The sequence below is a fragment of the Columba livia genome, chromosome 4, assembly GCF_036013475.1.
Source record: "Columba livia isolate bColLiv1 breed racing homer chromosome 4, bColLiv1.pat.W.v2, whole genome shotgun sequence".
Taxonomy (NCBI): domain Eukaryota; kingdom Metazoa; phylum Chordata; class Aves; order Columbiformes; family Columbidae; genus Columba; species Columba livia.
The window spans coordinates 25497041-25523400 of record NC_088605.1 but is presented as its reverse complement, the minus strand read 5'-3'; the positions used below and the strand labels follow the sequence as shown (position 1 = coordinate 25523400).

The following is a 26360-nucleotide window of genomic DNA, read 5'->3' as shown; positions in this document are numbered from 1 at the left end:
TGGCAGACTGTTTTGAATAAAGTCCTTATGTGACATTATATAGAGAAAAATACCAATTTGCACAATAAACATTTCCTTGTGAGAGCATTCTCTTTTGTCTTGTTTTCCATTTCCTTTCTTTCTTGCCTGTACGTACCACCGGTGTAGCAGTGAGCTCTGCTTCCTTCTGCTGCTCCATTTCAGGTTTCTTCACATCTTTCTCATTTGAAGCAGCTTCCTCCGAAGGGACAGGACTGGGAAGAAATTCTAATCTCTTCACAACAGGGCTGACACAAGCTGCAGATGACTTGAATTGCTTTTGACCTGAACCTAATTCACACACACAAGAAATAATGTTCCAAGGTTAAGAATTTTTTCAAATAAAATGTAGACCTATCTCTTACAATCCTATTTCTTGCTGGATATACTGTAAGCCCATGAACTGGATATATATATAAAAAAAACCACAAACTTATTTCTTCAACACAAGCAAAATTAATCTCCAAGAGAAGCCAAGGCTTCAAGGGTGAAATTCACTTGACAAAATGTAGGTGCTTATACTTGGGGACCATGGGGCACCTTTCATGGTCAACAAAGACAGAGAGGCAGTTCTTGGGGAAGAGTCACCCAAACTATTTCAGACACTTCTCTTCAGCTGAGATGATCTGTAACCTACAACACGCCTATTGAAGTATAGATCTCTTTACCGAAGTTGTGTGATGAATCCTATCCCCAGACAAGAAGCTATACCACAATTAACATGGTCTCACTGTCAACACTGGAGGGTATTCCAGATTGGCTGTTTCCATTAAACCATGTCTGTTAAGCATCAGACAGCAAAAAAAATGTGCTAATGTACTGGAATAACCTGGTTGGCATTCAGCTCTTAAAAAAACCCAACAAGTTTATTCAGGTTTATGAGAGAAGGAACCAGGAGTGGACAAACCTACAGCTGAGGACTGTGACAGCTAAACTACTGTCAGCTCGTACCACCATGGGAAGCAGAGCAGTTTTCAGCATCCCAGGCAGTACACAAGAACCAGCAGCCAAATATTCCTTGGCAGCCAATATTAAACTTTGCTATCAATACTTAATGTTTAGCATTTCTCACAGGTGTGGAGTCTGACACAATGTGGCTTTGTGATTTGTAGACAAATATCACCAGCTCATCACTGCTGACTCTTGAGAGCAGAATTTGGTTGGTTCACCACAAGACTGCAGCTTCTACATTACCTGCCAGGTACAAGTCAAGATTGTTAACCTCTGTGCTTTAGCATCTATGAGACAAAGTAATTAAGTCAGCTAATGAGACCTTGCTAACAGCCCATGTGCTTCAGAGTTTTGCAGCACATCAAGAAAAGCTCGGATATGCTTCTAATCTTGGGGGAATTATACCCCATTGATGTTTGAGGACAAAGTTCAATTAAGTCACATTTACCCTCAAGAAATATGAGCATTATGTAATCGCAGACAGAGATTTCATTTAAATACCTGCTTCAAACAGTACTTTTTACTTATCCATATCAAGTTGAACTTCGATAGACTCATCTTAAAAAATGAACAACAAATGACCATGAACTTAGTATGATGGAGAGTAGCAGACAAAATGCCTACTCAAAGGTAACGTTTCAGAAACACCTTTTTGAGGAAAATAGCTTCAAATCTTACCAGCAAATTCCTTTCCCCAGATCAGGAATCATGCATAAAGGCGTCAAAGTAGAAAATCAGGGGTGTGTGCAATACTGTCCATTTAAAGCCCCTGTGATGACTGATGTGGCCCTTCTTATTCTCCTTTCCCATTTCTTAATGTCTTGGGAGAAAAAGCACTAAACAGAAGCTATTACTGATGAATAGTTCTGCTCTGGTTGCTTTCTGGTTGCACCTTTCATGAGAAGGGGAGCCTAGAGCAGGCTGTCTAGCACCCTGTTCAAAAAAACCCTCCAGCCATGGGGACTCTACCATGTCACTAGGGAGACTGTTGCACTGAATGATTGTTCTCACTGTAAAAACTTTCCTATGTTGAGATTTCTGTCAACTTCTGCATTTTCTAATAAACCCTTTTGGTGTTGCTGCAGATGCACTTATGGGCCTCCTGCCACAGGGCAGGCCTAAACCCCAGCCCCATGGTGGGCAAGGGCAGGGGTGAGGGCAGCAGCAACCACCCACCTGGGGACGGGCACGCTGGGCTGGCAGGTCCTGCGTTTCCAGGGCTGGCCTCGACCTGCTGGCTGGCAGCTGCCTCTGCTTCCACCGGGGAGGCCTGCAGGGAGTAATACAGTAGAAACACAGTGAGTACGGTGGAAATAAAAGTAAGTGTTAATTCCTCAAGGCAGCATTTGCTGCTTCTTTGTAATGTGTTTGAACCAGATTGGTTTAGCACTCAGCAGGGAGCTGGGAAGTACGTTTTGGAGCAGTACGTGCTGCTCAGGTGTTGAATCACTGGGCTTTAATCTCCTTTTCAAACAGTTCATCAGCAACCATCATGCAATTGGTTTGGAATAGCTCCTAGAAGCTTTTAAAATGGTAGGATATCTTGGATTGTGTTAGCTGGAGATAAGCATACATTTCACCCCCAGTTTCCTCTTCCAGAATAACACAAAAACGTATGCATTAGTGAATACATAGCACATACTAAGGTTTGAAAAGTGGCAAAGTAATTAAATACTTCCTTTATTTCACGGTTGTCTAAACAATCTGTTATCTGAAGGGAAAAGTCAGAGTCAGTATTAAAGGTAATGAAATACTTGAAACACTGTTAAGAGAGGACTGAAAAAATATGGTGAGACCATATCAATCCAATAATCCAAATGCCTTTGAAAAGCCAGCTTCCTGACCCAGGACAAGGCTGTTGCAGGGCTAAAACCACACTGTCAAAACAAGGGTAGCACTTCAGCTGATCTATTTAGCAGCTTCCACCAGACATCCGCTTTCCCAGCAGGCAAATCAAGAAAAATCTGCAGCAAACTGATCAGCCACTGCACAGTGCTTCTAATGCATGAAAGATCTAGAAAATGGCACATTAAACATAGGGAAAAAAAAAAAACAAAAACAAAACAACAAACCAAACCCAGACTACTTTTAGAAATAAGAAATAACATACTTCAGAAGTAGTCTATTGTAGACTCGCTTTCCTGTCCTCCTCCCACTCCTCCATCTTATTAACAGCTGCAAGGGAGGAAACTTGATGAAATTTCCTCTTTTCTGCGGGCAGGATTCAGACCTCTACCTTCTGCACGTATTCTGTTTCCCATCCCTGCAGATCCTCATGAGCCTCATCTGTATGTCCCCCATGAAGAGCAGACCTGGGCTCTCTTGGTCATTGGGGATGTCCACTGGTAGTGCCCACAGGACACCAGTGCCTGTGGACACACTCTGGCTCCACAGAACTTTGCTGCTGGCAGTGCTTGGGAATCCCTGCCTCTCTTTTCTCTGGAGGGTGGCATGGTCCAGAGAAGGGCAGAGAACGTGTCTGGGAAGATGCCCTGTGAGGAAATGGTGGGGATCAGTGTGGGGCCATGGCCAGGGGCAGCAACTCAGGCAGGGCCAGGGAACGATGCTGGGAACAGCAGAAGGAGCCCGTGGTTGCTGAGGGCTGTGCTGTCACCTCACAGCACGGCAAGTGCCAGGCCGCAGCCATCAGCCTCTACAAGTGACAGCATGTCTCCTCTTATGTGTGCTAGGGCTGGCTGCTCACCCTCTGTCCCACCGACTGGCACTGTGCATTGCACCCTTACCACCACCCACCTGAATCCTGTGCCCCAGGCAAGACATGGGCACACACACAATCACAGAATCATTTAGTTTGGAAAGGACCTTTAAGATAATTGAGTCCAACCATAAACGCAGCACTGCCAACTCCAACACTAAACCATGTCCCTAAGTACCACATCTACACATCTTTGAAATACCTCCATGGATTGTGACTTAATCATTCCCTGGGGAGCTGGTTCCAGTGGTGGATTAACCCTTTCAGTGAACAAATTTTTCCTAATATCCAATCTAATCTTTGCCTGGTGCAACTTGAGGCCATTTCCTCTCATCCTGTCACTTGCTACTTGGGAAAAGACACCAACACCCATGTCGCTACAGCCTCCTTTCAGGTAGTTTGAAGAGAGGGACAAGGTCTCCCCTCAGCCTCCTTTTTCCAGGCTAAACACCCCTGGTTCCATCAGCCACTCCTCGCAGGACTTGTGGTCCAGACACTTCACCAGCTTTATTGCTCTTCTTTGGACATGTCCCTCTCCTGCCTAAAAGTGGTTCTTGAACTGGACAAGGCAGGGGATGAAATACACACTCCAAAAGGGAAGCATGGAAAGTTCGACCTCTTCTCTGACCTGTCCACCTGTGAGCACATGCATTCTGAGAGCAAACAAGGCATGGAGCTCTCCTTCCATGTGCCACATGCTCCAAGGAGGAATGGTCACTGGAAGGGAGGCACAAGCTAAATATAAGCTCCAGTAAGAAATGCTCCAGAGACTGCAAGTCTTGGGCCCCAGTGGGTCTTGCCCCTTGTCACTCTGTTGCTGTTTTCTCCTATCTAACTCTCCTCTCCCTTCCTCAATCCATCTTCATGTCAGTTTGTGTTTCAGTGAGAGCTTTCTCCCACTTCCTCAGCGCCAGCAGAAGACTGCAACTAAAGAAAGTGTCTCCTTCAGCCCTGATCCTGGCTCCTGACAAGAGAGCTGCCAGGGGAGAAACTACTGGAAAACTCTCTGTTCATTCCTGACCTTGCTCAATGCAGAAATAAGCATTTCTTTTCTCCATGAGGACAGTCAGGCGGTGTAACAGGCTGCCCTGACAGGTTGTGCCATCTCTGTCTGTGGAGTTTTTCAAGACTTGAAGGATCGAGCCCTTAGCAGCCCACTCTGATCTCATGCCTGATCCTGCCTTGAGCAGCAGACCCAGCTAGAGACCTATAACCTGAATTATTCTGCCACCTGACAACCTGCAAATCTCCGTTAAACCTAAACAAATGGGTTTTTTTTATCCAGAATTCAGGGTTGGCCTTGAACAAGGTATTTTAACTGGAAAATCCAAAGGCATCTACCTGACAACTCTCCCCACTGTGCCAAAGCATAAGGCCTTTCAAAGAAATTTTTGCAAATGTCAAGTATTAATATTTATATTATTATTATTATTTGTAAAGCAATGGAACTCATTTTCCACTCTCAAAAAGCAACTGTCCAAACTGAAAAAAAAAAAAAAGAAAAAAAAGAAATTTAGCTTTAATTCCAACCTTAAAGGCTTTAAATCTATATACAGTGATAAACTGGGGCCAATATGAAGAGTGTTAAACAGCATTACATACACCCAGGCAAGTCAAGTGCCAATGGCAATAACCCAGTTTACCCATAATCTTTATATCCAGGAGGCTGAGTCAGGTACAGACATAGATGTTGTTTATAGAAATTATTTCAAAGGGGATTTAAAAAAAAAGCTGCTACTTGCTGCAGGAAAAATTGAATTTTGCAATGGCAAACTGCAGAAGTTCTGTTCCTGCTCACGAGACTTGACTCTTCCTCCTCCCTCTGTTGAGCAATTAAATGCTAGTAACAGAAAGCTAAAAATATAAAAACTATTAGTAAGTAATTTATAAAAAAATTAAGTCAGCTTCACTGGGAGACTCTCATTCCCACTATATCTAATTCTATTTATAATACCAAGTAACGTAATATTATCTAGTATTTTATCCACAGGTATATGATACACTTAAGAAAATTCTTGTACTGATAGAGCCGATAAAATATCTTTTCTACCACAGACTATCATCATTCCCATTTCATAAATGTTTTGTAATCAAATGATGATATTATCACTGAACATGAAAAAGGCATACAAACATTTCATTATACCTAAGAGGATTCTATTTTGACATTGAGAACGAAAAAACAAACAACTTGGTGAGGGGCGTTTCTGAGGAGTATCAGAGGAACTCTTGCCCTTCGGGATGAAGGACCCCACAGCCTCCCAGCACTGCCCCACTGCAGGCACATGTCTTCTTGTGGGCAGAGCCATCGGTCTGCAGGACCACAGAGCCGGTCCATGTGCTGGCTCTGCTGCAGGTGCCTACGTGGGAAGTTCACACAACACCTCCTTGTCCACCACCACAAGCCTTCAAGGGAAGCAGGAAAAATCTCACTGCATCGGGGCTGTGGTTTTCTCTGCCCCCAGATCCAGGCTGCTGTGAAGACCTCCTCAGCTCCTGAAATCTGAAGAATGCTGTCTACTTGCATTGGTGCTTTTATTACCCTATGCATCTAGCTACCCAGGAGTCAAAGTGAGATTCCCCATTTAGGACTTAGAAGCCTTAGCCCATGATGGAAAATTAAATATTGTGATTGCATTTGCAGCTATGAACACATCAGTAACAGGGCAAAGCAACACCTCAGTTCTGCTAACCGAGGTATCCACTTAGCAAAGACACAAGCACAGCTGACTATAAAATTTTATCAAACATATGTTGAGCATGAAAATAAATTAGTTCAGTTTGTGGCAGACAAGATTTTAATCCCGTAAACTAGGATATCAGCCTAGGTATTTAACTAAGACCATACAAGCCAGAAATAGCCATGTTGCCTATTGTTATTGCAGAACCTTACACCCTTATAAAACCCTAAAAAGACAATACCTAGGAACTCCTAAAACACTGAACATCACAACTACTACAATAATTCAAACTCCAAAGCAAGTCACAGTAGAACTTTATTAAATCTTATTGAAAATTAAATCAAAACGTAGGTCACTTAACACTACTTGTACACAAAATCACATGTAATATTGTTACTGTATTTTCTATGAAAACATGACAAAACAGGTTGTCTGGAATCAGCAAGAATGCACAAATATCAAGAACAATCGAGTTAGAACTGCAGTTTAAATTCTGTAAAATCATGTAGGAATGAAATAGGTTCCAGTATCAATAGCCGCACGTAGAAATTGCCTGATACATCTTTCAAGCTTCTGATTGGAATTGTACATGTATCATTGACTTATAAATTTTCATACGATGATTTCCTCATTAAAGCTAGCATTTTCTGTCACTGTGAATGGTAATGGTGGCGTGACCTTGGGCTGCCACAGCTAAGTGCCTTGCATGCTATGCCAGCATAGCACTACAGCCAGAACACTGCTCTGACACGTTAAGTCATCTGTTTCATCTGGCAGCTGTATAATGCTCTGCTCAGCCCAGCTGTTGCAACTAAAGATCGGGGGGACCAGTAATTGACAGAGAAGCCTTGAAAGTGTTACAAGAAATAGTGTGAAATATTCCTGATAGTAATTTTTTAGAGTTATTACTGCTCAGTTGGGATGTAAAATAAGCTCCTGTCACTCACAGACTGAAAATTGCATGGGTGTCTGGAGGATGAGAGACAGATTTGGATGACACACTAGATTCGTAACCAAATCCTGAGCAGAGCTCCCTTCTAACTGCTTTGAGGCTTTGCTGCCCTTGTCATGCTAAACATTTCTCCCTTCAGGTAGTACAGCCCTCCATGCATCTTCCCGTGTGCAGCTCAAGGCAAAGCTGTCAATATGGAACAGATGTACTTCACAAGTGTTTCTTATAATGAATCAAAGAACAAAGTCTTGTCCTACCAGATATGTACAAATCAGGATTTCAACCCTGCTCTCCTATAGCTTGGCCAGCATTCCCCAACCACAAGAAAGCTTACACTTTAATCTCAGTTCAATTGTTGGAGTTTTGAAGATGAAGGAGAGTGTTACTTTGATATATTAAAAAAGCTTATTTTGTGCCAAGCATGCAATGACACAAAATAGACAAGTTTAAGCTAGCTAGCAAAAAATTAAAAGGAAGCCAAAATCTCTCCCACCATCATCACCCCGCCCTGATCTTTTTAACATTGCTGTCTATATTTGTTTACTTTTTGGTTGATCAGAGCAAAACTGTAATTAGAGCTATAACAAGCCAATAATCTCTAAATGCTCATACAAAGATTGGTTAAAACAAAATGATGCTACTCACTGACAAATTAATCCCCCTACACGAAGATCTGCACAAATATTGTTTTAAAACAAAATATTTACTTTGCCAACTTCTGATTCAAAGAGCTAGAGGATATAACTTCTCAGTATTTGTAATGTGTGTAACTGTTCTGTATAATGGAAAGAAAACATGACCTAATGGTTGACAGGTAGGACCAGGGTGAGATGGTTCTCACATCATTGCTGGCATTGCCCTCGACTGGTCAGTCAGTCTTCACGCCTTTGCCCCTGTTTTTCCAGCTGCAATAAGAGAGGTGTGCTTAACCTGCTGCCTCTCTCCACAGCATCTTGCTCCACAAACACCAGTGAGATATTTTGATCCAGCTTGTAGGCCAAATCTATCCTTTCCAGCCTGAAATCATAGGCAAAACCTGCTAAGTTACTTAGAGTAAAGATAAGTCTTGTAAAATCTGTGCCCCACCCTGGTCACCCTCCAGTCTAAGTACTCTACCTATACACTACAGACACAAGTATAGTCTCTTGAAAATATGTTTCTTTACTGTCCTTCCCACCTGCTACAGCTTTTTGCATCTCATTTCATAGTAAATTTAGGCAGGAGGTACATGTGTCCCAATCAGTCTCTGACTGCCAATCAGATAGATTAACAGATAGGTGGGATGGTTCTCTGTCTAAAAGACAACCGCCACTGAGGTCTCCCACATATGAAAGGATCCCTACACTTCTCTAGCTCCCCAAAAACCTCAGTCATATTAGCATTGTAAGTGGTGTAACTTGACTAAACCATTTTCCAAACTTCAGGCCAAAAGAGCTGTGGAAGTACAGCTGCACAGCATCTTCCCATATTGCAGACAAGGCCTGAGGCCAGCCGGACAGATTTAGAGCAGGGCTCCAGAGCTTCAAAGGGAAGCCTGCCAGGCGGAGAGAAGACAGGACTAGTCCATTTGACAACTGAACTGAAACAGCAGGAGAACAGCCCTACCAGGAATGGAAGAGGAGGAGGAAGGGGCATGCAAAGCACAGGAAGAAAATCAGAAGGGGAAGACAGGAGGGCCAAAGGTAACATATAAATAAGAAGGAATATATACTTCACAAAAGAGAATCAGAGCAGAAAATTAGTGAAGAAAATAGAAAACAAAAACAAATTTCAGAGCAACTAGAGGAAAAAAAATACCCCCTAGAAACAGCATCTCTTAACAGGCAGAGGAACTAGTGCCTATGAATCTTATTCAAAGCCTGGGAAGGACATAGCTAACAAGAATTGTATCAGTAAAGGAGAGTATACAAATAAAGGCTGTAAGAGCAAGTTTAGAAAAGGCTTTGAAAACATGCTCCATTTGTAAAAGTTTTCTCAAGGCAAAAGAAATTAGTTGTTTCTTCCACTCCAGACAGCTCTGCTTCTTCATCTCAACTGCTTTTCTATCCCTATTTCTGTGGTCTTCTACTCCTCTCCTAAAAATTCTGTAGGGTTAAGCGTCAGACAAAAACAACAGCCCTATTTTCTCCTTGTGGGAGGTGACACATCAGCAGCTTCAGAAGGTTTTCTTGCTTTCAGGAATGTGTAGCTTGGAAGCTTCATGCTGCTGGGGCAAAAAGCAAACCCTGTCTTCCTTTCTGGAGGTCTCAGTGATGGCTAGAGTTATTCAGCATCCTACCTAGCAAGAGGCAAGAGACAAGCCCAGGAGGCTCTTTTCTTTCCTAATCTGGGTTCCCAACCTTCCTAGGAGGGGTTATACCCTCAGAGAGGAGATGCAGATGTGGCCTGACGTGGTTGTGCTAGATGTCCAGAAACTGAAGTAAAATAGGTACGGAAAGAACTGAGTAAAATAAGTCCAGCATAGCTGCCTGATTCTTGCAGATAAGGCCTCAGACCGATCACAGCCATATTGAGCTGCCTACAGCAGTGCTGGTCTGTGTCCCAACGCACAGAGGGAAGCAGCTAAGCACCAGTACCATGCCCCATCTCTGTAACCTGACGTCTAAGCCCTTCACATCCATAGCCAGGGCACTCCCATAGCTAAATTACTGCCCATGCTGTAGTCTAAAGCATGAGGACCTGGAGAATTAAAACAAAGCAGCTGGGTAAAAAGATGGAAACACCTAGTAGGAACAGAACCTGTAATGTTATGTTAGCGAATTCCCTTCCAGCCACAGGCAGGTCTCTTTCTCTTTCTCCCCATCATTCTCAGTGCATTCCACTTGTTTCCCCATGTCAGGTCCCCCTCAAAGCAGCCTCCTCTCCTTGCTCTGCCCTTGTCATGCTTGACATATACACCTTTGCTTGAAGCTGAAGCACCAGGAGTAATTACAATGATTTGCACTACGTAGTTACATTATTGACGAAATCATGAAGCTGGCAATATAAAATCCTTAGAGCAGAGAAACTCTGTCAATAGCACCATTTGGGTGCACACTCCTTCTCTAGAAGGCTTCATCAGGTGCACTCAAGCTTGCAAATCAGCAAGTATTCTGCAAATGTCAGCGCCATAAGGAATCGGAGAATTCAAGTTCTTCTGCCTCTTTTTCCAATATCACCATGAGGGCTTAGACACTGGAAGCAGAAAACAGACACTGAAAAATCTGCATTCAGATGGCCACATCATCCTCAAAACTGTAGAAAGGGAAAGATGAGAGGGCATCAAACAGGTACAAACACACCCAAGCCCTAACAGTCGCTTCTGCTGCTCTTCCATAGCTATACTGGAAATCCTAAAAAAGGAGACAGTAATATTTCCACTCAGCTACTTTTCTGATTGTTCTTGTGCTTCTAATGTACAGTGAGTTGACGCTCATTTTTATCCTTCAAACATTCCCACTACCAGCTCTGCCATATCAGACACAATGGTTACCTGGCTTTTCCCTTACAGTCAATTCATTTTGACAGGAGCAGCCTCTGCTTTACCATTCCTGCCTGCTTTCCTGCAAAACATTAATTTTTGACTCCGTTGCAGTTCCCTCTGACAGGATCAAGCCCATGCTCATGGCACATCCCAGCTCCCATGCTTGCTGCAGGCTCCATGTCTTCATTGTCCATGGCCAGAGACTGCCAGGAAGCAGGGGAGTAAGACACAATCCCTTGGGCATGAATGAACTATCACTCTGCTGGACAGATCCGTGCCCACTCCCTGTTATCCACCTGGCCAATGCTTGGATGTAATCTGAGGTGAAAGTAAAAAATTATCGTATTCCAACTCTCACCACATCTCCAATTCTCTTTGTTGTTACACAGAAAAGAATGGCAAGAATTCCCTTTCCTGATACTTGTTTGCAAAATTTTGCATGCTGTATTTGCAGTCTGGTCTTTATTCTTTGTTTTGTTTTTACTATCTACTTTTATTACAGTTTTGTAGCACCTAGATTCCTGCTCTGATATGCTCTAGTTTTATTCCTGTCTTTTTCTCTGGGGATTATGGGAAGAGAAAGATGAAAAGGTAAAATTAATTTGTTTCTTTGATAAGGCAGTTAAGCAGACATTAGCCCCTCTGAGCGTTTCGATATCTTATCCTCTTTTCTAATATTTCTGAGAAAGGAATGAAAGCTGAATACTCAAAACTGCCAGCACATCCACATCCTCTTCTTTGAAAATTGAAAACTGAGACTAATTATAACGGCTTGCACAGTCCAATTATGTTGCCGATCTAATCAGCTAACATCAGGAGAAGTGCTGAATAAATCTGCACAATAGCTGGGACACAGAGCTGACTTGTCTCTGGCCAAGCACATTTAAAGCACGCTTATCAGCTGCATGACATCTGAAAAAAAAAAAAAGCACATGCTGGCTGCAAAAGGTTTTATGAATCTTCCCCTCCCATTTCTCTACACACACACCAAAGGAAGAAGCTTTTAATTTACAAGGATTTTTTTTTTTTTCCTGGTCCGGGCACACCCTCTTGAAATAAAGCAAACACAGGCACTCAGGTTTCATTAGTTAGTGATTAAATACGTTATGAGACAGAAAACTGGCAGAGAAAGTAAGGCTGGTTTGTTCGTGTTGGTCTTACTGTTGGCTCTTTGTGCACACTCTGAGTAGCAGGTCTCTGTAAATGGAGCTCAACACTTGTGGGGTCCTTCTTCAACTCTGCTGGGGGCCTGTCCCCTCTGGCTACTCCATCAAATTTCAGAGATCTGCTTGGCGAAGGAGTAAATATTACTGTTGTACACTCTTTATCCTTCTCTTCCATACCGTTGACATTTTCTCCATTCATGCTGACTTTTCCATCTACCTGCAGAATACAGTTAAATAAATCTGCTAAGGCTATTGCCTTTCAAAGGAATTCAGGAAATTAGGACTTCAACATGAGATTACAATTGTTAACACAGTCTGTCCCATCAGTGAAGGACAGAGCCAAGCACCTATTTCATTCAATGGGGCAAGACAGAAGAAAACTCTATTCCAGGGAGGTCATAAACAAAATACAGACAGAAGATAATAATTTTTCTGGGTTCCCTGGTTTCCCACATTTTGTTCTACCAATAACATACAGACACCCTTTGTGTGCATCACAGATCAAAAGATTTTTTTAGAAAAACAACAAAGTTGTATGTTAAATTTACAACAAAGCTGCTGGGTTTTGCATTGCCTCATGCAAGAGGCAAGCAGGTTCCCCAGGACTAAATATGCTGATGAACTGCTATGTACCCTGATGACCTCAACACAGTATTAGCAGATTGTGCTTTCTGAAGCACTGTCACATGAACTTTGAAGGGTCAGGAACAGCACAGTTCATTCATTTGTTTCTTTACCATTCATAATAGGGAATCAAGAAATCAACAAATAAAACTGGGCATTCCACCTTCCCCATGAGGCGATAAAATAGCTCATTTCCCAGAAAATTATTTTATGCTGTCTCCATGAAAAGGAAAAAGCAGAAACAGTTTAATTATGTTGTTCTCAGGGTCAAGCTAGCTCCTTGGTGGGTGTATATTCCTTCTAAGGAACCTTTAAGTAAGGAAGAAAATACAAAATGAGCTCAAACTTCTTCCTCTGCACTGACATAGCTTCCTCTCAGGATTTTAATATTTGGTAATTATGTTCTGCATGGAGGTTGCATGTAAAGACTTCCTTCAGTTTGGAGGGCTGTTTGTAGAAGTCATGGAATACATGTAAGAAAGTCTTGCTGCAAAGACCTCACAAGCCATTCACAATAAGAGGGCCCAGTTGGAGAGAGACCAGGAAAGGACCAGCTATCAGTAACACCATATTGCTCCTGCCTAGCTACAGCATAGATGTTTATAGGCTTGTCAGCAGAGATACGTTTTAAACAGATTTGAAGGCTTTGCTACTCTGCGCACGGAGATCCCTCCTTGCAAAATGATCATCACAGGAGACAACACCAAGGTGAAGGAGTAAATATGGACAGACTCTTCTCTGCTAACCACTGGGCTTTGGGTGAATAATGGCATAGATCAGTGATTTCTTAGAGAAGCTGTTGGGTTATATATGGTGACCAGTCATTTCAGGTTTCTCCACAGGTACTGCATAAACAAAGAACACATGTAAAGAGAAGCTCAGAGGTAAGCTCTTCCATGGGAACTTTTAACTTATTTCACCAGTATTGAAAACTGATACAACAAATGACAAAACTGCTTTATTAAACTGAAAAATGGTTAAAGAGAACAAAGTTCTTCCCATCTCATCATCCCTGCCCCACCATTAAGTTTCCATTAAGTTACCATTAAGTAAATAAGTTTCACCATTTACTTATCTTCAGTACTTCTTGATTAAACACCTTGGATATCTCAGCAGCAGCACTCTGACTTAGTATGTGCCATCAGTGCTAAGCTGAGGACTAACTCCTCCTGTTGACTTCTTGTACACATGCATCCAGAGACTGGTCCTCTATCTGAGGGTGATTAATTAAGGGTCCATCTCCGAGGCACTGGGCATCCTTGACTCTGACAGACATGCAGGGAGGTGAAGGCAGCTAGCACCTTGCACAGTCAAGTTCCCAGGCAGAGGAGAAACAGCCTGGCTCTGCAAGAGGTTTCGTTCCTTCTGACTGCTTTTCAGATGAAAAGGTTCCCTCCCTTTCCTCACTGCCATCATCCACTTAGCACAGTGCTACTCTTAGGGTATGTTTTCAAACGTGAGTGTGGGCAGACAGGGAGCCCCAAGTCTCCTGTGACAGTGTGCTGGATTATCTACTGAAGGAGCAGGTCATGAAAGATCTCAGAAATGAAAAAGCCAGGAAAACACTGGCAAGCTGAACCATCCATTTTAATGTCTCTGTTTAGACTAAGACATTTCTCTATTTATATTAGGGAGGAAAACCAAATGTTTGAATGATCAGGACAGATGCCCTGGCTGCAGAGTTAAACAAACATACTCCCTTCCTTCTGATCTGGAGCAAGTCAACACATTGTCACCAGAGCCGAGAATCAGCAACAGACTGGTGTTTCAGGGGAGAATAATGCTACAGCTAAATGTGCTAGGGAATGATTCCTTCCAAGACAAATCACATTCTTTCACATCAAGTGAAAAAGATCCAGACAGGCTTCTAGTGGTGGCTGGTGTAGGGGAGAAGCATCCACGGGTTAGTTTATCCCCACATATATGAACTATACATGCATTAACATGAAGGTGATACACATACATATCTTGGTCCTTTGAGGAAAAAAAATGGCATGGATCAGAAAAAAAACAAAACAAAACAACAAAGATCCAGGATTCACTGACGTCTCAAATGAAAACCCTAGGGGAAGACCAACTGAGGTATAGGAGAAATAGGAATTACCAGTTTCACATTTCAACAAGGAAACATGGTGGGGGCATTTACACGAGACCTGGGACAGCCTTCAAGGGATTACAGATATTATAACATGCTTTTTCACCCTCTATACAAAGGTGACTTAATTTTTAAAATGTAAACAATCCAATTATATATGGTAGCAATGCTACAGGGACATCAGAAGGGCTGCAGGGACCCCTACATGCCACTAGCAAAGCAGCAGATAGCAATGGCAGGCACGGGGGCAGCAGTATCCTACAGGCTGGGGCACCCATGCCTGTAGGCTTCACACTGCCAACAGCAGAGGCAACAGTGAGACTTGGGGAAGCTCCAGTTTTGGTACAGGGACTGGTAGAAGCATATTTCTTCAAACTTGACTTATTCTGACCTGTTCTCTCTAACATACCCTAGTTCTTTGCTTTCTCCATCATTGGTTCAGTATCTTACTCCCATTCTCCACACTCACTCAGTCCAAAGATACACTTGTCAGGTTTCATATCCCTGTTGCAGTCTCTTCTCCCATCCCCTTCCCCCCACAAATCTCATAGCTGTCTCTTTATTCAAGCCAGCCCTGCTTCCATCCAAGCTCTCTTACTACTTCTATTCCTATAATCCTTTATCAGTTCTTACAACGCAACACAGTTACTCCCTCTCTCTCACCGGCAATCCCCAGTTACACCACTGCCCCAGTATCTATATTTTTTCCTTAAACTTACATGGACAGCCTATACCCCCTCTTTACACTAGTGAAGTAGCTTTCCTCATTCATCTCTGGTGAGAAACTTTTTTAATATAAAAAGTATCTTTGGGCAAGCTGGCTCTTGAATCTGAAGCAGTAGGGACTCTCTAAACCAGATACACACACACTGCAATGTTTCAAAGGCTTAGGGACAGACTTGTTTGAGTATGGCAAAAATCGGGCCCCTAAAAATGTTGGTAATCAAGAACAGATCACTAGGCTGGGCAGCACAGAGCAAGAAGCTAGCTGAGTTCTACTAACACCAGAATGCTGGAACCACTTTCTACTTAATTGCATTAAATATGTGTATGTTCAGATGATTTAGTCAGGATCTCTTTGTTACCTAATTGGCTTTGGGAAGTGTAACGCATCCTACCTTAAAGTTCTTTAAAACTTCCTGTGTATTTTTGGGTTGTGAGTAAGGCTTGGGGGTCAGCATAGGCACAGCCTTGGAGACAACACTTTTGCTGGGAGATGTGCGGCCCATTGAACTGCTGGGCTCTAGTTCAGCAGTGGGAACAATGGTTGCTTCAATGGTGGCAGTGAATTTTGGAGCAGGCAGCGACTGTTGCCTTAAGTATCTCAAAGGATTTGGGTCTTCCAGTGGGGAATTTGGCTCCACTGAATGGCTTCTTTCCAGAATTTTTGGCATCTGCAGACGCTCAAGGACAGCTTCACTGATAGTGAATCTTTCGATGTACTGCTGGAGGATGCTCTCAGCCTCCTCCTGTGACTTTGCGTTCTTGTATGCCTCATGAAGCTCCCGCTCTCTTCTCTCTCTGCATGGGGGACAACACAAAAAAAACCATTGCATTAAAATAATGCTGGAAATCACTCCTATTTCCTCTGCTCCACCAGCATCCTTCTCTCTCCTTCATCCCAGGTCTGCAGGCATGGCTGCCCACAGTTACCTATCACCTATGGAGCAAACAACATTTTCAGACATGCCTCTGCACTTCAGTAAAACAACATACTTCTCTTCCACAATTTCTCGGTAGGTTTTGATGCTTTTTCTGCGCTCATTTGTTCCGTCTCCAGACAATAACCTTTCCATTTTCTTTCTCTCAGCTTCTTTTTTAATTAAATCCTGTGAAGCGCTCCTTCGACGACTCTTCCACCGAGCCAGGTCCTGTGAGAGAAGGAAGGCACCTGAATGCAGAGTTGCAAATAGCTAAAAACTGGCCACAGAAAGCAAGCTTTGCAATGCTTGCTCCTGCCTGTGGACCAGGCTCCCATCACATGCTTGCAGCAATGTTTATTTTAAAAAGAAATTATACCATCAAATGAAGATGTTGCCTGACTGATTTTTCTCCTAACAGCAGGATCCAGTAAGGTTTTCATAGCTTCACTGGTGTATTTTCTTTTTGATTTTGTAGTGTTGCAGAAGCATACTAGGTAATAACACCAGAAAGTTTGGCCTAAAAGGACCAGCCAGGGCTCTCATTTTCCCTTGGGCCACCATTAGCAACAAAGCCTGATTCCCCAGGAAGATGAAGTAGCAAAATTCTGTTTAGTAAAGAATTTTAATAATCAGATGTGTGGGAGACAGAGGTTAATTGGAGGAAGGGACATTGTTGCACCATGAACTACAGCTGCACTGACAGTCTGCCTCAGAGAGCTGATAATCCCACACTTTGCCCATGCTATCAGCCAACTACATACAAGCATAGTTGACCCATGATTTTCTATTTTTTGACCGAAAAATCCAGTGCAGCGTCCAAACTAAAATTCTTCTTCAGGGGCACCCTCCAATATTTTGGACCCAGATCTAAGCAATACAGGTTAGAGACTAAAGCAGCTCATACCTGGTTGGTATGAGACATGACAGAACAAAATGCCTATGGTTTGTATCCAACTCTACAGATATGTTCCTCCTGAAGTAAAGATCTTACTCTTTTTGGAATCTGCCTGCCCAAAATTGTCCAGAAGATCCACCGACTGTGGTTCTCTACCTTTCTTGCAAAACCAGCCTGACACTAAACCAGAGATACCTGTTTATGGGCACCTGTGTCTTACATCCTGCTTGGGTTGTGAATTCACAAGTCCTGGAGGTACAGAGACGAGACTTTTTCCACAGTAAAAATATTACAGTAAGAAAGTTTCCTAAGCTGTAAAACTTCTTTGCAGCCAACTAGTAAAGGAGCAAAATTTTACACATAAAAAATAACCTCTGAAGAATTTCTGCAAAGAAAAAGAACTTCCTAGGAAACTGCAGGGGCAGTCATTAACTTTACAACATCTAGAGATTAGTATACAGATTATATTTCATGTACTTTAAAAAACTCTGGGTTTAATGAAAACCAGAGAGTCCCTACACATACTCAATTCAAAGGCTATTCATTTAATTACATGGTTTTCCAAATATTTAAATTGCATTTTTATTGGTGAACAGCAGAAGGTATTGCAGGCATAACTTCTTTTATTAAAACCAGGAACAAACCTTGTCACTTTTAATTTAGCTTAAAACCACAAATTATTGACGTTACACTCAAGGGAATGCTCATTAAAGTATTTCTACACACAACTTACATATATCAGTCTATAATCCCCTTCTTGAACAACAGGCCTTTCATTTTCCTCTGTTACTAATTATTCTCACTGAAATACCAAACTATTTCTTTATTCAGCTACTCCCACTATTACCTATTGTTTGGAAATTAGCTTTTCATTAGCAAACTTCATAACATAAGCCCTTTGCCTGTTTTTGTAATTAAAAACCAGACATGTTTATCTTTTCCAGCTCTGAGGCTTTAGAATAACAATAATAAAAAAGAGCCGTGAAACTGTTAATAGTTGGCAAATTTACAGCATGTGCATATAAAAAAATATCTGACCATGAATGCGGTGTCATCTCCATAAAGCCCTTTGAATGCCAAGGACATTCCAGTATGGGCATTTCTAGTGGCTCTTCAGAACTTTTAGTTCAGTGTAGAAGGTGCTGAGGGCCTGGAAAACATACCCGCTTTAGCTGTGAAGATTTTTCTATTCAACAGCAAAGAGTTCTCAAACATCTTGAAAGCTTTGGGACTCATTCTAATCTCTGATGGGAGATTATGGCTTCCCACATATACAGACCTCTCAGCTGAAATCCTTAACTCTTCTACCATAAAAGTTATTTCTTAGTTGTATATACTGTTATTTTTTGGGCTTTAGCTTGAATTTTCTACCAAAAACCTCTCTGAGAGGCAAAAAGGAAAAAATATTCTGATTATTTTAGTGTTAGAGAGCAACTGTAGACTTAGCAGGTTACACTTTTTTGCCTAGTTCGCTGGCATTGATGCGGACAACACTGCATACTCACATCTTGCCATCTGGTCTCATCCTCTTTCAGCTGGTTGTGCACATTCTGCAGTTTCTCATGACGAGCTTTACTGTGAGGTTGAGTCACAGCTTCCTCTTCACATCTCATATCAAACATGCTCATACTCCTAAACACAGGGGGAATAAAAAGTGATGGATACAGCATTATTTAGAGGCTTTTATTCCTTCAGCTTGTTAGAGTTAAAGCCACATGAGGGTGCTACAGCAGAATCAGACACCTGCACCGTTACCAAGCTCCCAAAAGCAGCAGTCCCCTAGAAGGACCAGTTAGCATCATATGCATCCCACACAGTACTTTGGGCATTATACTCCTCAGCTTTCTCTTGTTTTTGTTAGTTGACAGAAAGTTTGTCTCTTGCTAAGAAGCATACTAACATTACACCTCCATCGATAGCTCTCATTAAAATCATTCTATTGAGGGCTAAGTTCAGAACATTCTACTTGCTGAAGGTTTGTTTCCCACTGAGTATTCAAGACCCCTCCAATTAAGACTGCAGAGAGAAGTTTCCATTTCAGTATAAAACAAGAGAGCCTTGAGAAGTATATCAGGAGCAGCATGGCTGGCTGAATGCTACTCATATAAAACTGGGGAGAGCCAGCCCAGAGAAGCACACGCAGCGCAGAGAGGTACTTCCCTTCCTCCTCTCCCCTCCCTGCCTCAAAGAAATCCAGTGCTGTCAGCACCGACTTATCAATACAGTTAATCTAACAAGGAAAAGATGGTGTTCAGGACAAGACAGTTTCTACACATTCTATTTCTGTCTCTGACCTTTGGAGAGTTAATGGAAAAAAGATAATGGTTTGATATTGTACATTAATTCATATTATATAAAGATCTTCACGTGAAGATAGCGTACTTGTTACTACTCCTCCCCTACTACCTGTTATTAGTAAAACGTGACCTCAGTTGTGCCGTTAAAACAAAACAAAACAAAAAAGCAGCCATGCAACTCCACATTAATGATTTCACAGCAGTCTTCAAATGATCATCCACAGCTTTAGGTGAACCAATGAGCCAACTAGCAGGAGAAGCACCCAATGAAGATAAAATTGTAGGTGACTGTGTTCACAGTGATCCAAGTGGATAGACACAGAAAGCTGTGCATATATGTATTTAGCCAACTTTTGTAATCAGGCAAGCAAAGATGGGAATGAACCACTCTCAAGGGAAAACTGAGAGGCCTGGACAGTGGATGGAAAAGGACATGCATAGATGCCATCCTATTAGTAGGTATTTGCTCAGAAATGAAGGACAGAACACACATCCTATTGCCTTTAAGCATGAACAGCGAGGTTAGCATATGACTCTGCTTCACCCTAAATAGAGTGCTGAGGGTACACTCAGCTGGGTTTCTCTGGGAGCAGTTTAAGGGTTACATTGCTCAGGACTGGACTGGAGCACTTCTAAATAACAGAACCTAAAGAGATGGCAAGTTCTGTTGTTTTTAGAACTAAAGACACATCACCTATTACGAACATTTAAATATCAGTCATATTTTGCAGACTGGTGAGGTAGGTTGGTAGATGCATAACTTTTAATGAAGTCACCCTTAAAGGGTTTGTTTCAGTTTAAGAGATTTTGAAATACATACCAAGTAAAGTCTTTAGTGTTTAGTATTTTCCACCTTGTGCCTACTGGGTCAAACTGGTTGTGTAGCTCCCTTCTTGTTCCCTTTCCTCATGTCAGATTTTTTTATTCACATACAGTAGAAGAAAACAGAAGACCCAAAACAGTGGTAAGTGGTTCTAGCAGAGTGCATGAGTACTTGTCCTCTGCCATTTGGGATGAGAAACTAAAAATACTTTCTATCAAGAGTCTCCTGATGTCTTAATGAAAGGCTAGCGTTTATAATTCCTTGTATTCACTCGGGTCCCTCAGTGTGTACAGAGACAGCAAAACCAAAGGTTTTATGGCTATTAACAATGCAACAAAGAAGGTGCTCTGGAAAAGGCTTCAGCCGAGGCCGGGAAACAAGATATACACTACAAGCCCACATGTACCTTCTACTCTAGTTGTCAGCTCCTGCTGCTGGGCCTTCATTGCCCTGGATAAGCAACCAGCCAGGTTCAAACATCAACTCTGCAGCAACATATTATTGCACAAATGTACCTTCCCAAGAGAGCAATCTGAAGGAGTCATCTCAAAGCACTGTGCTCTGCTCTGACCAACATGTAGTAATCATTAAAGAGAACCTTTTATTTTCCTGAATACAAGGCCAAGGCCAACTGAAAGGTCTACATCGACTTCTTTGCCTGACAAGCTCATCATTAAAAAAGAATCAAAGAGGTCAAAACTCTGAGCTTCTGCCAAAAGACACCTTCACCATGAGTCCCACTTAGTTTTGTCCTATTTCTTCCTAACAAACTACAAAAGGCTCCAGCCCGTCACTAACACCTGCATGAACAGAACTAGATTTACTCCTGCCTTCAACCACACACTGGGCCAGCAGGCACACAGCAAGCAAGTGGGGGCAGGGGGGAAGGCAATGCAACTCTACCGAATTCATGTTTATGGATTTTCTGGCATTAGCAAAGCTCTGAGGATTGTCTCCAAATTTTGTCTGGAAGCAAGGGGCCTTTTCTGCTGACCAGTGTTCCAGACCTGATGTTCTGACAAAGGTCTGGGAAAAAACACTGTGCACAGTGTATTTTGGAGCGCTAGATCTTTGGGATTATATGATTTTTAAGTTACACTACTTTATTCTTGCAAATTACAGTTGTTCAGTTGTTCTTTCAATGATATCATGCAGCAAATATTTTTTATTCCTTTTTTTTTTTTTTAAAACAGGTCTGAAAAAGTGCTGGATAAAAAAAAAAAGTCCTCAAGGACTTGAGTGTTCAGACTAATTTGAAAGTGCGAAATAAGGTAAAACACTTCTTTTTATGAAAATACGTTAACAATCCTTAAGCATGGCATTTATTATGTGGCTGCATTACCATTTTATAGACATACTAAGACTTAAGAAACCAAAATAAAACATAAAAAGTGACAACCTGGCTAAAGAATCAGACAAATACTCAAAAATTTCAGGTCACTATAATTCTCTTGTCAGGCTTAAAATATAAAGCACAAGCCTAAACTCACATTGGACTGTCACACCACCACCAGAATTCAGCCTCGTCACTTTGGGAGATGGGAATGGGGCTGATCCGCAGGAATACACCAAGTATTGCCTCATCTGGACCTCAAGACAGACCAGTGCTGATGCCAACATCTAACATTCACTAACCAACCAAAAGAATTTTGTCAGCCCAACACAGGAGTTTCTAGTTTTGCCACTGGAATAAACAGCATCTAGTCTAAGGATGAATTCAAGTTACAAAGTTTTCAAAGGAGACCTCACAAACATTTTGAAAGCATTTTAAATGTCAGCTTAATTAATTTCTTCTATTTGAAAGCTAAATTTTATTAGATTCTTGGTAAGTACTTCATCTTTAGAAGTAAAAACACAATCTTACATTTATAATAACTTTAAAGACAGTTTTGGAAAATAGTTGCTTTGTAAATTCTGGCACATCTGGAAAGGATGACAGCAAGGCTTGGACATTTATTGTTTTGCCTTTTAAAACAAAATCTGAATCAATGTGAAATAAACCATGTGATTTATTAATCTTTGCTACTCTCACATTATACAACCAAATGCATTGCAATGCCTGGTTGAAGGCATCTCCATGTACCTTCTCTCATGTTTGCATTTAATACAGACACATAAAAATGAGGGAAAACAAATGAACAAATCAATCAGATATGTAGGCTTCCTGAAATGGCAGGGAGGTCTCCATTGTTACGTATAACTCTTCTCTGTTGTTATGCTCTTTTTATCTCATCTCTTAATTTGATTGAAAAGATTTCTGCTGCTTGAAAATGATCACATTTACTCTGTGGTCAGAGGACACAGGCTTTGCACAGCATAAAGGTGTTACATATCCTGTAAAGACTAGTCAGTCCGTGGTTCCAGCCTTTATCACTAGACGAAAAGGGTGAAAAATTATATATGACTCTCTGGATATACTCATTATTAAAAAAACCCACAAACCTTCCATGTTATTTCTATTTTGTGATTTAATCTGGGAAACAGAGAAAGTCATGGGCATTTCTGTGAACAGAAGAAGGGTATTAAGGACATTATTGTGTGGATAGCTCCCAACTATTTATTTGCTTCTAAATGCCTGTACTTTGTAAGAATAGCTAATACTTTCACAGAGCTTTCTAAGTGACATTGCATACTGTTCTGAACTAGAGTTTACATGCATCCACACACAACTGAAATATGTTGAGTTCAATAAATGTCACAGTCCTACTCCTTCTGTGAAAAGTAAAGCATTGAGGTGAAGGGCTTAAAAAAAGCAAAGTTTAGTACATTATTAAATTAAACCCAACCTAGAAGGTATTCAAGAGAAAGTTTTTAAAAGACAATAAATGAACAATGGAAGAATTATTTTCCCAGTACTTATTCACAATGGATTTTATTTATTTTTTATTTGGGATTTATTTATTTATTTATTTATTGGGATTTCTTTTTTCTTCCTGTATAGGTCATACTTCATTTTTTAACTCAACACCCAGCCCAGATTCAACCCAACTCTCTTTACCTGTACCTGATTAGGGGCAACGGAAATTCAGAAAGAAATTCAGAAGAAAAAACAAAAGAAAATAAAAATAAAAAGGAAACAACACTTCAAGCAACATCTGGACATTAGTGTTATGCTCAGATTTATGGGCTTTTATATAAAAATTATTTTTAGCTGCAATGTAAGTCATATTGCATTCCATTTTTCAGTGCTTTTCTGAAAAATCTATTTGCTGGAACACTGCAAAATTATAAGGAGGCATCAACTGCGTTTTAAATTAGTAGGAAGACGGGAAAGCATGCAGTGTAAGTTGTTTAAAATAGAATCTTGTGAGCACAAGACAACTTACTCTGCGTCATCAGACACAGCAGTTCTGGGGCCGAATCTACAAGACCAAATATAAAATTAGAGTGTTGATAAAAACATTAAGTAGTAATTGCAACCAGACCCATACAATTTGGGTAACTTTCACTTGACCATCCAACCTGTATGAGTAAAGCTGAGCAGAAAAAGAATCACACTGCTCAGGGATTACGTATTCAGCAAACAAGACTTACCTCATCATCTGAAGGTTGAACTACACAAGAACACCACCCACCCCTCCCTGACCCCACACTAATGCCCTCATTACAAATACCTCACATGGGTGTAGAAAACAGTTATTGAAAATAGGCGATATATTAACATTTACATTAAGTGCCACACATGCGATGAATGGAGACAAATCTTAACAGTTGCATTTCACAGCAGTGCTCAGAATCACCATTGCTGATTATTTTTTGGGTGTTTGTGTAGGTGAAAAAAGGTACTGGTAATACATAAGTCAGTATCATCCACTAAAGTGACAGTCTCATTTGGAGTCATGCAAACCATGTGTTTGTATCTGGGACTTATCATAAAAAAGCAACAAGTGCAAAAGTTGACACCACAACACTTTCTAGTCACGGAGAAGCAAGACACACATCTCTGAGAATGCCCAGCAGAGTCCAGTTGAAACTCTGCTACTCATAAACCATTTTTGTATTTCACATAGATATTATAACTAAATATTTTCTTCCATTAGCTGTATAAAATAGAACAATACATTACACAACTACTCCGCTTGTTTCTAAAAAGCATATTACTGATACACAGTATTTTGTTCTGGACTGAAAACACACCAGGCAATGCAAAATCTGAATTCTGAAGTGCACACACAGAGGTGTACAAACTGCATGATTCACACCATACAGAGCTCACGTTTGCAGATGCTCGTCCTTGGATGACGATGTTTCCATTTTGTTTTCCTCAGGAACCTCCTGAAGCTCAGATGTTTGATCAAGGTGGACTTCATTAAGGCTACCTTCACCCACTTGGGCAGTAGGAATAGTCTCATCTTGTCCTGCAGGAGGGAGATTGTTTTCTTCCTGCCCTTGCTGCTGTTCTTGCAGTGGTTGTATTACAGGTGTTCCAGAGCTATTAGTGCAGACTTGTGGACATTTTTCAGGCCTGAGCAAGCCAAAGGCAGTAGTGCAAAGAGACGTATTAAGCATCTTTGGAAAAATTACATCTACACAATGAAAAGCATAACTAAGTTAACAAAAAAAAAAAACACCCACAAACCCAAATAGCTGAGGGGTGACAAGCTAAGAGAGGCAGGTGTGCAAAATGTAATTTTAATAGAGAGCTTGCACTTCCATTCAGATAAACAAACTGTCCTGGACACCACCAAATATTAAAGTATTAAGTACATATTTTAACTAAGCTATTCAACTTAAGGTCTTCTCAAGACCAAACCACTGTTCAATTCTACAGTAGATGACAGAGATTTTTCTTCTCCTGGCCGAGCTGTACACTAGGTTTTCACCTGTGTATGCACAGGTACCTGCACACCGGTCCCTTCTAATGTACTTTGAAGAGGCTGATGAATAAGAACCTTTCCACTCTTGCTTGTATGTGCCTCAACCAGTCAACACATAACTCTATTCAAAGTCTTAAAGCACCAACTTCCCCACGTAGCCTTCCTCATTTGAACAAAGGTGCTTAGAAGGGCACGGAGCCTTATCAGGGGGGATCTTGGGATCCTCGGATGTCCTGTTTGGAAGTCACTGGCACCAGCTAAGCCATAGACAAGCATCTAACCTACCACATCCAGCACCTCCATTTCTAGCTGGAAACATTTGTAATGATCAGCTCATCTTTAACCAGAAACCTCTATAAATGTAACACCATCTTGCTATGCATACGCATTCCCACAAACTCGTAGAATTTCACATCTGGTAGAGCTCTGCTCTGAGTCTTTACAAGGCTCTACCAAAAAGGCCAGAAACCCTGCATTGCCTTCTTTTGAGCAGAGAAAGCACAGAATCGAGGACAAGTATGGAAGAAACCGCTGCTGGGCCAACAGCAACTCCTCCAGACCAAGAGATCCTGACAGCCCACAGGGCCAGCTACAAGGAAGAGAATCACAACTTTCTTACCTCATAGGTTTCTTCTCAAGTTCTCTAGCTGTGCCCTGCTTATTCTGCTGCTTTGAAAATGGCATAGGAAGGAACTGCTTAGCACTGGGCCCAGGCTGCTTTAGGAAAGCTCCAGTTCTTCTGGCCAACATGTCATCTCTTTGGGGGTCTGGAAATTTCACTTTTTCTTTTCCACTGCTCTGCTGCTGAGGGGTTTCAAGCTGTTCTTGGATTTCTTCTCGTGTGACAGTACTGCTCAGAGAGACAAGTGACACTGTTCCATGATAACGCTCACTTGCACAGCCCAAGGCAAGCGGCTGCTCAGGCAAGGTGGGGTACTGTTACTCAAAACACAGTTGCAGAGTGGTGGACAACCAGGCATCTCTAGCTACAGTGCAGGGAGTAGACCAAGAGGAAACTATGTTGAACGCCACACTTATGGAGCTGATATGTTAGAAGTTGGGGATTGCATAAAAATGTATGTGATAAATTATTCACTTGGAAGCTGGCGTAAAAGTCTGGACAAAGAAACACGGATTGCAAAAGAAATTCTGCCCAAAAGATGAAAGACTGTTTTCATGCTGAATAGCATTTAAGAACTGCAGTACTTAAATATTATGA

The 26360-nt window shown here is 41.5% G+C and overlaps 1 protein-coding gene across 15 annotated transcripts in view; it reads right to left on the bottom strand.

Moving 5' to 3' along the window:
• The window catches only part of LIMCH1 (LIM and calponin homology domains 1), a 180961-nt gene that overhangs the window by 21876 nt on the left and 132725 nt on the right, over positions 1-26360 (bottom strand). For 14 of the 15 annotated variants that reach the window (XM_065060768.1, XM_065060769.1, XM_013366613.3 and 11 more), the window contains 9 exons: positions 25761-25991; positions 24541-24789; positions 23651-23686; positions 18710-18836; positions 16383-16537; positions 15785-16187; positions 11943-12164; positions 2146-2239; positions 137-309 (listed from right to left, as the gene is read on the bottom strand). In XM_065060768.1, the coding sequence (XP_064916840.1) occupies positions 137-309; positions 2146-2239; positions 11943-12164; positions 15785-16187; positions 16383-16537; positions 18710-18836; positions 23651-23686; positions 24541-24789; positions 25761-25991 (1690 nt within the window). The remainder of the gene's footprint in view (positions 1-136; positions 310-2145; positions 2240-11942; positions 12165-15784; positions 16188-16382; positions 16538-18709; positions 18837-23650; positions 23687-24540; positions 24790-25760; positions 25992-26360) is intronic. The other variant, XM_065060771.1, reaches the window with a different exon arrangement.